At 40.9% G+C, this 12,641-nt stretch overlaps 1 protein-coding gene across 1 annotated transcript; it reads left to right on the top strand.

Annotated features, from left to right (window-relative positions):
• Window positions 1-1,241: 1,241 nt before the first annotated feature.
• On the top strand, window positions 1,242-12,641 carry lhx4 (LIM homeobox 4). The gene is made up of 6 exons (XM_078258155.1): window positions 1,242-1,320; window positions 5,188-5,359; window positions 7,102-7,304; window positions 9,891-10,045; window positions 11,215-11,386; window positions 12,253-12,641. Exons 1-6 carry the CDS (start codon window positions 1,242-1,244, stop codon window positions 12,639-12,641), a joined length of 1,170 nt encoding a protein of 389 aa, XP_078114281.1.

Genomic DNA, 12,641 nt, shown 5'->3' with positions numbered 1-12,641 from the left:
GCGAAGATTGAGTTCATCTAGCTTGAACTAGCAGCCCTCCGGGGGGAATATCTTATCCGGGAGAGCAGTGTCAGACGATGGGGTTTGAAATGAACAGTGTCAGTAGGACTGCGTCCAGACTCCTAATCCTACCTGTCACTGGGAGAAAACCAGCTGCGTGGGCGCTGCCACACTGCCGGGACAGAGTACAGCTCGTGCAGGTGAAGGTGCTGTGAATTAGACTCAGACGTGTGTTCAATGATATCACTTCTGTGGTGTGGTTTCTTTTTTGCTCCCATACTGTACATGTTAGTGACAAATCAGTGTGCCATCTCTTCCCTATGAAAACCTATTTAAACGGATATGAGGTGACTGTTTTTAAAGAAGAACGAGTGACTTTTTATTTCAGCTTGCTTTTACATCCACCTTTTTATATTCACACATGCCCATACGTCTAGCTCAATGAAAAAAAAAATAAGATAAATGTAATTATTTCCAGTGTTCCACCATCTCACTTGCTGATTATCTAGCCTATAAAACTTCAATTTTGAGTTCAATCTTTTTCAAGCAATCTGGTGCATGTTGAAGAAACATTTGTTTACAAATGATCACACACCCTCACATGAGCAGAAGTGACATCTGCAAGGACAACTCTCATTTCTTTATAAATTGTCTTATTGGTAATTCCTAAAATAAAAGTGAACTGATCCTCAGTCTCCTGGCTGCATGGGGCACCCCCTCCTGCTCTTTCCCTGAAGGAGCCCTGCTGGCCCGGGGTCCCTCCAGGAGCCACTGCAGTGAGCTATTTATGGTCTCCAAAAGAACAAGGCCCCGCCTCTCCTGAGACATTTTCATATACCATGTTAGACGCCTCTGCTCCTCTCCTTTCTCCTCCTCGCTTGTACACCTATGGAGGATGCTTTCCGTCCCGGGGGCCTCCTCTTCCTGCGCTCCTATTGGCCCCCGGTGAGCCACTGCCGTGGTGACGTCAGGCCCCGCCGCCCCTGCAGCGCTGAATGGACCTAGCAGCCTGTCTGATTCACTCCAAAACAGCTCAGCACGGCACGGACATCATCCCGGGAATAGAGACCGTACAGGGATAGAGGCTTGGCGGGACAGCGAGGAGAGCTCAGCCTGCAGAGAGGAGAGAGGCCTCAACATCAGCATCATCATATACTTTTTTCTCCAAAAGACAGGACGGGGAGTGCGCCCACCGTGTTGCGGGTGTATGTGCGTGCGTTTGTCTCCCGGTTTGGATCACGATGATGCAAAGTGCGGCGGTCCTACCGACAGAGAGTCCTGTAAAGAGTTTACCGGAGATTCTCGGAGTGCCACTGCAACGTAAGACATTATTACCCTCCTTTTTGTCGATTTTCAATCTGGAAACCGGTTGGCGAGTGCAACCTGTGCTGCGGGGTTTTGCTGTAGGGAGAGGGGTTTAGTGACAGTAACTCGGCCGAGAATGAGGATGGGGAGAGGAGGCTGAACCTCTCTGTCTTAGATTGTCACGTACAGGCCAATGATGTGTCATGCTGCTTGTATTTCAAAGAGCATAGACGTCTTAAATAATACTGATTATTGGCCTCAAAGGCAAGCAATGACTATCCCGCATGTCCAATTCATCTTTGCAGCCTCACTAGGCTGTAGTCTGCAATAGGATGCAACACGTATAGTGCAAAGGCACTTTGGTTATTCATCCCACCCCAAGAATAATTTCCGCCTGTAAAAACGAGAATAATTTCTGTTATTTAAAGCAACAGTATTTCATTTTGCAGTTTGGCCTCAAAACTTTGCTGCATCCCCCGTCAGGTTGTTGGGCTCACAGTGAGCCTTCCCAGGCAGCTGTTAATTTGTAAACGAGCCTGCATGGCCAAGACATCAGACGCAGTTGTCATCACCCATCAGACAAATGCAAAATGACTTTGATTGACACTCATTACTGGGTCAAATAATTGCCTGATACAGTTTGTGTTGTCGTTTTCGTCTCAGAAGCAAGGCCTTGATATTAGTTTGTATGTTTTACAATTAAGGTCAGGATGTGAGCAGTAGTGATGAAAGCAATAGTATTAGCCCGTAGTTCGTTTGTGCCATTATTTATTCAGGAGACGACCAAATATTTCTCACAGTTATTTTTCAGCATCTTATTGCATTTTTTTCAGCATCAAAGGCAATTACCTTACATCTATTCGTCCCGGCGTGTTAATCTGTCCCAGGCCCTTTTTAATCTGATCGTGCAATCAAGATAGAAGTGCAATGGGATACATCTCTGCTCTGACCTAAATATGCGAGTTAGTCAAATGTACAGAGGGACCTATACTCTAACAGCCTCCAAAAAACAAAATAGGATAATAAAGTGAGATAATTACTGGACTATTCCTTGATTTCAAAACACTGATAATACGATGTTTGATCAAAATTGTTTCTTCTAGCTCTAAATATTTAGGCCAAATTCTAACACACATTTGTATTGTATTGTATTTGTAAGTATTTAAACCTAACCAAATGACAAAGAGACTATGTGGTCGGCTTATGCTCTTTAATTTTATAAATCGAGTCAGATTAAAAGATTGGATAAAGATCCTGCCACTCAGCCCCCTGCAGTATAGCAGCATTCATCCTGGATTTAAACCTGGATTATTCCAGGAATAAAAGCAACAGAGAATGTATCTAAACATTTATTTTATATCATGGACAGAGTGCTCTGCTGACTCAGGGCAGTTACACCCAAACTCTACCCTGCAGGCTATTATTCTGGGATATCCACGTTTAATTACCACAAATCTTTTGACAATTGAAAGTATAAATGTCTGCCAGACTGCACCTATTCCACATAGAAAAAAACCCTGTTGGACTGAAAATGTAGTTCACTTCCTGTGTGAAATGACGGAGGTGATGAGACTGAATTGTAGAGTGAATTGAAAAAGTGGTGGCAACAGATAGCAAGATATGAAGACCTCCTAAATACACGTGTCTCTCTCTCTCTCTCTCTCGCTCTCTCTCTCTCACACACACACACACACACACACATGCACGCACGCGCGCGCGCACACACACACACACACACACACACACACACACACACACACACACACACACACACTGGACGGTGGACCTTGTGTCGTTGCCAAGATCGTGCTGCTTTCCTTTCAGCACCACTTCTGTCGCACCCGCTGAGCTTCACCCACCCACCACTTATCTCCAGATATTCAAAATGCCTCTAATTTTTCCTCATATAAAAAAAGGCCAAGACACAGATTCAAGTGCAATCCTTTCTAAATAACTTCTTATATCATCCCTGTTGAATTCACTCACTATCGAGGTTAAACAAAGCCAGTCCATCCTCTGATCCTGTCTGTCTGTGCAGGAACGTTGCTCTGTATTTACTGTGTGCATCGTTTTCCTTTGCTGTTTTATGCTGTAAAATGAAGCCACATAGACCGGATATTTTATGCAAGTTATACATTTCATCTTCTTCAGAAAAACGCGAACTAATATGAAAAAAATATGAGTTTGTTATTTTTTGGTACATTTAAACGTAATTCATTTCAGTCATAAATGTCTCGAATTAAAAGTAATTTAATGCAAAGAAACTAGCACAACTTTATTACATATCCTACATATTTATGGGCTGAACATGCATTTATATATAAAATGCGCGTGTCTACTTGTGTGCAAACTGCCTCGACCTCCATGTTGCATAACCAGAGAGCTTTGTTTTTTGCAGACTGTGTGCTGTGATGAGATTTAGCATAAGGCATCTTGCGCTTTAGACGGTTATTGGTAGATGATGTTTTGTCTCAACAGTGAACAGCCTCGCTGCCGCAGCTCGTGTGGGCGCGTGTCTGTGTTGTGCCTGGTGTTTTCTCTCCATTTCTCCTCGATATTGATTTTGCATTATCAGATATCATGTGGCTGTTTGACTAAGTGAAGCCACGAAAGAAAATGTATTAAAAATTGCATTGCTATTTACAGAATAATTGAAGAAGATTAAAGGTTGGTTTTCAGATGACACGAGGCCTTTTTTACAATATAAATAACGGATTGATTCTCTGTTAAATATAATGGAAAGGATATGTTTACATATGATTAAAGACACAAACTTCAATGTCTATAAAATAAACCAGATTATGTACAACATATCTCGTGTTAGCACATCTATGTTTAAATAGACTAAATTATGGGATTTGGTTTATTAAAGGTCCAGCTTTGAGAGGAAATATATATTTCGTTATGGACAAACATTTGACTCTCATTGATTGATGAGTTAAATGCTACTTTTTGAAATCTGCAGTTTACTGTAGATCATCGATGCCGCTGCAGAATAGGTAACATTAGGGAATCAGTACGGTCTCTCTTTCTGTATGTGCACATGTGGTCTGCTTCCCAGTTGTGTTTTTCACAACCACGAAATTAAATTGAACCTCGTCTTGACCCTGATTTGCCACCATAGATCCTAGAAGCACATCTAGATAGATGATCAAGCTTCAGAGAAACAGCAATGGTTAACAAAATGAATACAAATCAATATGAAGTACGTCTACGTGTGCATTGCTGGGAAACAGCTCTGAGTTCAGCACCTTGGACAGTGACGGACATTTTTCACAAAGCGCTTCATATAGCCTACAAATAGACTGACTTTTTAAAAACATGGCATCCTCTATTTTTTATTGTTAACAAAGATGATAAAATAACAAATAAAAAAACAAATTCATAACGTAATTTAAAACGATTAAAAATAAGAAATCAGCGAGAGAAAAGTGGGTCAAAATAACAATACCTACTCTAAAAAAAACTCTAAAGCTTTTGAAAATACGTCTTGTATCTTTGAATATCATAAAGAATATAATATAATATTTTTTCTATTGCAAATCTCAATTGACCAGTTAATATTCAATGTAGAGACAGAGATATGTGCTTTTCAAGACTGACCTGCAGGTTGAGACATGATGGAGGGAAAATCCACCTGTTTTCATGTGCAAAGTTCAAATTCAGATTAAAATTCATAAGCATGTATATAATAGTTGTTATTTTACCGTGTAACAACGCTTGCCTGATAACATTTATTTCTATGGATATCAGGGGTTGCTCACCTCTCTCTGTACTCACCGTGTGTGTGTGTGTGTGTGTGTGTGTGTGTGTGTGTGTGTGTGTGTGTGTGTGTGTGTGTGTGTGTGTGTGTGTGTGTGTGCGCTCTTGTTTCCCCCGCAGAGATCCCTCAGTGTGCCGGCTGTAGTCAACACATCCTGGACAAGTTCATCCTGAAGGTGCTGGACAGACACTGGCACTCCAAGTGCCTCAAGTGCGCCGACTGTCAGACTCCGCTGGCGGACAAATGTTTCTCCCGGGCAGGGAGCGTCTACTGCAAGGACGATTTCTTCAAGTCAGTTTCTTATTTCTTTTGTCTTAGTGATGAAATTATATATTTGTTCATAGTTTACCCAGGCTTTCTTTGAGTTGGTTACATGGCCTAAACTGTGAAAGCAAACATGGACTATAAAATTCAAACAAGCTAGCAGAGTTGCCCCCAGAGAAAGTAACGTTGAAGTTAACATGTTGGTCACTTTCACCACTAATAAGGGTGGAAAGTGACTGATTCTAACGGAAATAAGTCTTTGAATAATTCGTATATTTTTGATATTTACAAAACAGCCTACTATATTCCATCTGGTAAAAAAATGTTGGCAACATTAGCTTAACTTGCTAGCCTAACGTTAAGTTAGCTACTTTTCGAAGTTGCTATTAGCTTATTAGCATAAATCCAGTGTTTCTCGTTTATATATTTTTGTTTAGGAATTTGTGCAGCCTTTTTATTTTATGGAAAGTCATGCTTTATTGTAATAAATTAAGATAATCTAGTTATTTTTTACAGTAAGTTTTATCAACCTTGTTATTTATTTCTTTAACCAAAATATCCACAGGGAGAGCTAGTAAATCAGAGAGCTAACGTTAATAATATTACATATAGTATTTTAGTGAATATTTTTGTGTGTCTAATTGTTGGTATGATTTTGTATTAAACACTTTGCTGGTCTGTTATAAATGGATCTCATTATTATTCAGCTCAAGGCACCATGTTGGACTATATTTTATGATTATTTCTTTTTATTTGTTTAGGTTTCCATAATATTCAGAATATTTAATGATTTATTTATTAAGGTATTCATCATCTTCATATTTCTACATAATTCACATTTTTACTGGCTGTTTTGTCCTGCTGACATCATAAGAAGAAGCAAAAACCCTTTTTCTGTTTCTCTTTTTTGCCATTTCCCCCCTATCTTTCTTTCTTTCAAATGATTGGATTTTTTAGGCATTACAGAAGACAACTGAGTTTGACTTTTATCCAAAACAGGATCAACAGATCCAGGCTTTTCACTAAATCATGTTTGAAAGGTTTTAATGCTCAAAGCTTGAATGAGACCTAAAGAGCTCTGGAGTCTTTACTGAGAGCTAACAGTGTTAGTCGACCCCCAGGGGACAGCAGGGGGACGTTTGCATGTTCAGTGCTGTGGTGAGGGACACGTGTGTGTGACTGGAAAACACAGACATACACACACACATAGACACACAGATTCAGTGGTGTATGCCTCCCAGTCGTGATTTGGAGGCTTCACCTTGCTCTTTTTATTTCTGTGGGTTGGTTGTGTGATTTAAAGCCTCTCCCGAGTCAGTGTTTTATTGGTTCTCCTCAGGGTGTGTTTACTGTGGGCACCCCTCCTCCCCCTCTTTCTCTTTTTTTCCTCTTCCTCCTCACACACACACACAGACACACGCACACACACACACACACACACACACACACACACACACACAGAGGCGTGCACACACCACAGTGCATTGATCCTCTCCATCCATCAGGTCTATCGTTAACAGAAATGCATTCCAGTGCTGATTTTTTCTCTCTACAACAGCTGGAGCTTCTATTAATACAGACACTGTGCCATCATTCTTGGCTGCAGTTAAAGAAATATCTGTCTGGCATGTGAAATTTTAATCTCGGTTGGTCTCGCTATCTCCACCAGCCTGTAAAGTGGGCATACATGGGAAGGATGTCAGTCTACCCTGCTGGCGTTTTGCATCAAATGTTCTAATGGCTGCTCGCTTATTCATGTTTTCCTGCAGGCGTTTTGGAACAAAATGTGCATCATGCCAACAGGGGATCCCTCCGACGCAGGTTGTGCGGAAGGCACAGGACTTTGTGTATCACCTGCACTGCTTTGCCTGCATCATGTGCAGCCGACAACTGGCCACCGGGGACGAGTTTTACCTAATGGAGGATGGGAGGCTTGTGTGCAAGGTGGATTATGAGACTGCAAAACAAAATGGTAGGTCTTTAAGCGGCAACATTAGCTGATACTCAACTTAAATCCAGTAGGGAGCGTCTACTGCAAGGACGATTTCTTCAAGTCAGTTTCTTATTTCTTTTGTCTTAGTGATGAAATTATATATTTGTTCATAGTTTACCCAGGCTTTCTTTGAGTTGGTTTCATGGCCTAAACTGTGAAAGCAAACATGGACTATAAAATTCAAACAAGCTAGCAGAGTTGCCCCCAGAGAAAGTAACGTTGAAGTTAACATGTTGGTCACTTTCACCACTAATAAGGGTGGAAAGTGACTGATTCTAACGGAAATAAGTCTTTGAATAATTCGTATATTTTTGATATTTACAAAACAGCCTACTATATTCCATCTGGTAAAAAAATGTTGGCAACATTAGCTTAACTTGCTAGCCTAACGTTAAGTTAGCTACTTTTCGAAGTTGCTATTAGCTTATTAGCATAAATCCAGTGTTTCTCGTTTATATATTTTTGTTTAGAATTTGTGCAGCCTTTTTATTTTATGGAAAGTCATGCTTTTATTGTAATAAATTAAGATAATCTAGTTATTTTTTACAGTAAGTTTTATCAACCTTATTATTTATTTCTTTAACCAAAATATCCACAGGGAGAGCTAGTAAATCAGAGAGCTAACGTTAATAATATTACATATAGTATTTTAGTGAATATTTTTGTGTGTCTAATTGTTGGTATGATTTTGTATTAAACACTTTGCTGGTCTGTTATAAATGGATCTCATTATTATTCAGCTCAAGGCACCATGTTGGACTATATTTTATGATTATTTCTTTTTATTTGTTTAGGTTTCCATAATATTCAGAATATTTAATGATTTATTTATTAAGGTATTCATCATCTTCATATTTCTACATAATTCACATTTTTACTGGCTGTTTTGTCCTGCTGACATCATAAGAAGAAGCAAAAACCCTTTTCTGTTTCTCTCTTTTTGCCATTTCCCCCTATCTTTCTTTCTTTCAAATGATTGGATTTTTTAGGCATTACAGAAGACAACTGAGTTTGACTTTTATCCAAAACAGGATCAACAGATCCAGGCTTTTCACTAAATCATGTTTGAAAGGTTTTAATGCTCAAAGCTTGAATGAGACCTAAAGAGCTCTGGAGTCTTTACTGAGAGCTAACAGTGTTAGTCGACCCCAGGGGACAGCAGGGGGACGTTTGCATGTTCAGTGCTGTGGTGAGGGACACGTGTGTGTGACTGGAAAACACAGACATACACACACACATAGACACACAGATTCAGTGGTGTATGCCTCCCAGTCGTGATTTGGAGGCTTCACCTTGCTCTTTTTATTTCTGTGGGTTGGTTGTGTGATTTAAAGCCTCTCCCGAGTCAGTGTTTTATTGGTTCTCCTCAGGGTGTGTTTACTGTGGGCACCCCTCCTCCCCCTCTTTCTCTTTTTTTCCTCTTCCTCCTCACACACACACACAGACACACGCAGACACACACACACACACACACACACACACACACACACACAGAGGCGTGCACACACCACAGTGCATTGATCCTCTCCATCCATCAGGTCTATCGTTAACAGAAATGCATTCCAGTGCTGATTTTTCTCTCTACAACAGCTGGAGCTTCTATTAATACAGACACTGTGCCATCATTCTTGGCTGCAGTTAAAGAAATATCTGTCTGGCATGTGAAATTTTAATCTCGGTTGGTCTCGCTATCTCCACCAGCCTGTAAAGTGGGCATACATGGGAAGGATGTCAGTCTACCCTGCTGGCGTTTTGCATCAAATGTTCTAATGGCTGCTCGCTTATTCATGTTTTCCTGCAGGCGTTTTGGAACAAAATGTGCATCATGCCAACAGGGGATCCCTCCGACGCAGGTTGTGCGGAAGGCACAGGACTTTGTGTATCACCTGCACTGCTTTGCCTGCATCATGTGCAGCCGACAACTGGCCACCGGGGACGAGTTTTACCTAATGGAGGATGGGAGGCTTGTGTGCAAGGTGGATTATGAGACTGCAAAACAAAATGGTAGGTCTTTAAGCGGCAACATTAGCTGATACTCAACTTAAATCCAGTCAATTTAAAAGAAAAATACAGGTTGAAACTTTACTTAAAACAATTGTTTCAACAATCAGGACTCCTTTACATCCCTACAGTCAGACACAGCCTATGTGAGTCAGTCTGGCTTGACTTACATCAGAATCACAGTAGATGATGTGACAGATCAAGTTATGTACACTGAGTAATGCAGTGAAATGACTACTGACTGTGGATCTATGTTGTTTGTGGTCTGGGTGTGTATGCTGTCTCTCTGACCTCCCTCTCTTCTGAGATTTCCATGCATCTCTGATTGATTATGTAAAGTGAAGCAGCCCCAATAACTCTGTTACGCTGGCACTCCGGCTGTGTAGATTTATGTACTCTGCTGTGGGAGTGGGACAGATGCACAAGGACAATAATACACTTCCATACATGACCATTCACTTCATTTAACGCGTACACTCCACGCAAAGGCCAAGGGGCACTGACTGTTAAGGCAACGTGACAAATGTAAGAAGACGTCACTCACACTTGTAATGATGTTTTCAGATGATTCAGAGGCGGGGACCAAGCGACCGAGGACCACCATCACGGCCAAGCAGCTAGAGACCCTCAAAAGTGCCTACAAAAACTCGCCGAAGCCGGCACGCCACGTCAGAGAGCAGCTGTCCTCGGAGACGGGGCTGGACATGAGAGTAGTTCAGGTAGAGGGTTTCGTCTTTCTTTCGTCCATATTCCTGCTAAAGGATCTCTGTTATCTCCAACCTTTACAAAGCAGCAAAAAGACATTAGCTCTTGATTTGAACATCTTTAAACTAGCAACGTTTTTACTAATTATCCCCGTTTATCACGAATGTTTTAGCCCCGTATGACTTAATTACACACTGAAGTCCTTAGTTACCTAATGTTTGTTTTCAAATATAAATTATGTAAAACAGGCCTTTATTATCAGACTTTTGGAGCAAAAAATATTTTATTTTATTTAAAAGGTGATACAAAGACATGATACAAACACATAACCTGTTAACGATAAATATAAAACTTTATATATTTTATGACTCTATGCTCTGCTTTAACATTTCTTTCCACGATTGTCTTGCCTTTTCTGTTGATTTAATATTCAATTTTGAATCTTTATGCAACATCATTTTGAACCGTGTTTTTACATTTTGTTTATTATGATAAGTTAGTTGGTTATGTATTCCACCATGTATTCCAATGTGGTCACAACTTTTTTGTGTCAAAGAAAATGGTTTTAAGAGTTTGCCATTTAAAATATCATAAAAAATGTAATACTATATTGAACTGAAAATAATATTATTCATGATTATTTGAATGATGAATTACAATATTAGTTAATATTTTTTCATTTTTCGTTTATTATACAGGAAAAATTTTAAAGTAACAATAAGTTACAATATAAACGGGCCTGACTCAGTTTAAAAACTGGTTTGCAGCAGGTTCCTGTTCTGCAGAAACATAAAACATTGAACATAGTTACGGCACATGAGGACAGAAACATTTGTACAGGACATTAGCACGGGCTAGACAGATGCAAACACATAAAACAACAATACAAACAGTGCAAACAAGACTTGGACAATACATGAACAATCAATGTGTGCAAGAGTAACTGTTGAGAAGGAACAGTTTGTATGCCTTTTTAAAATATGTGATGGATGGTAGTGTTCTGATGTGATGAGGAATGTCATTCCAAGTTTTGGTGTATGTATGAAAAAAGGATTTCTGACCATAGTTGTTTTTGTATGGGGAGACTGGAATGAGTGCCTGTGAAACTGACCTAGTAATGCGTACTGGTCTCATATTGTGTGTATTATGTTCACTTAATGATAATTGTTATGATCTCTGTCAGGTGTGGTTCCAGAACCGGCGAGCAAAGGAAAAGCGTCTGAAGAAAGATGCGGGTCGACATCGCTGGACTCAGTTTTATAAAAGTGTCAAACGCAGCCGTGGAGGAACTAAAGTGGAGAAGGAAAGCTCGGCCGACGACGCAGGACTTAGTGACAGTGAACTGAGCTTCAGAGGTACGTATTGTGTGCAGAACTTAAACCAAGTCCATATCTCTTATTAGTTAAGAGAGAGATTCCTGAAAGGGAACTGTCAGTCATGCTGTCGTACTAATGGGATTAAGGGAGCCTAAAAGCTGCTAAATGATCCGGTGCAGCAGCAATTGAATGTGTCTTTGTGGCAATTCATTTGTTTTCTTGCATTGTTCAATGCTCGGTGTCAGGGAAATCCAAAACGGCATTCTCATTTCACATTCTCCTCACACCTCCCCATGGCCGCTGACGCATCCTCCTGCCACCGTTTGTCGCCAGGATGGAGCTTATTGGAAAAGAGTGAGGGTCCTTAGTGGGATGCAAACAACATTTTAGACATCTTTGTGTTATATAATGTTCACAAACCCCGTTTTGGGTATTTATAAAAGTCTTCAAGCCACTTTTAAAAAGAAGGCCATTTTTATGCGAAATGAAAACATGGTGACAGAAACTCTATAAAGCATGTGAGGCTTTTAGTCAATTAGAGAGAAAGTGCTCTGGGGCATTGTTGTTATTGAAACCACTCAAGGGAGGGATTGAGATGGAAACACCTACTTGTGCTGCAGTAATTGCACACATACTGCACAGACCTCTTTTGTTAGAGAAGAAAGTAAAGTAGATCCTATCTCACCAACAAAACTCAAATGCTTTTTAAATACTTAGCAGTGGCTCAGCGGCCCATTTACTGTACCTGTAAAATCCACATAATGTTGCCACAATAAATCTCACTCATAAAAGCACTTAACTGTATTGAAGTATAACAACTATATAATGCTCTTGCTGTTGACAGCACTGTTGATGTGTCAAAGTTTTTACACCCTTCATGCTAAGTGACGGTATCTCCTACACAGACGACCAGGTACTGTCAGATCTCGGCCACACCAACGGGCTTTACGGGAGTGTCGGTGACGTGACCAACAGTGCGGTGCTGAACGGCGGCTTCTCTGTCGACGTGGCGGGACAACCCTACCACGACATCCGAGCAGGAAGCCCCTATGGTCTTCCTCAGTCGCCCTCTTCCATCACCTCTCTGCCCGGCCACACCCCTCTCCTCAACAACTTGGGCTTCAGCATGGACAGTCTGGTGGTGCAGGGCGGGCCGGGCGGCGTGGGACAGGCTCTGAGGGCCATGGCAGGGGGCCCAACCTCAGACCTATCTACAGGCAGCAGTACAGGATACCCCGACTTCCCCACCAGCCCCGCCTCATGGCTGGACGAGATGGACCATTCCCAGTTTTGA

Source organism: Sander vitreus, chromosome 9 (genome assembly GCF_031162955.1).
Source record: "Sander vitreus isolate 19-12246 chromosome 9, sanVit1, whole genome shotgun sequence".
NCBI lineage: Eukaryota > Metazoa > Chordata > Actinopteri > Perciformes > Percidae > Sander > Sander vitreus.
The sequence above is the reverse complement of the archived record's forward strand: the minus strand, read 5'-3'. Positions and strand labels throughout refer to the sequence as shown.

What these genes read in the sequence shown, in the direction of transcription:
- lhx4 (XM_078258155.1), top strand. Translation starts at nt 1,242, where the DNA reads ATGATGCAAAGTGCGGCGGTCCTACCGACAGAGAGTCCTGTAAAGAGT. An exon ending in TGGACATGAGAGTAGTTCAG is followed by an intron (nt 10,046 to 11,214) that starts GTAGAGGGTTTC and finishes GATCTCTGTCAG; the next exon opens with GTGTGGTTCCAGAACCGGCG. An exon ending in CAGTGAACTGAGCTTCAGAG is followed by an intron (nt 11,387 to 12,252) that starts GTACGTATTGTG and finishes TCTCCTACACAG; the next exon opens with ACGACCAGGTACTGTCAGAT.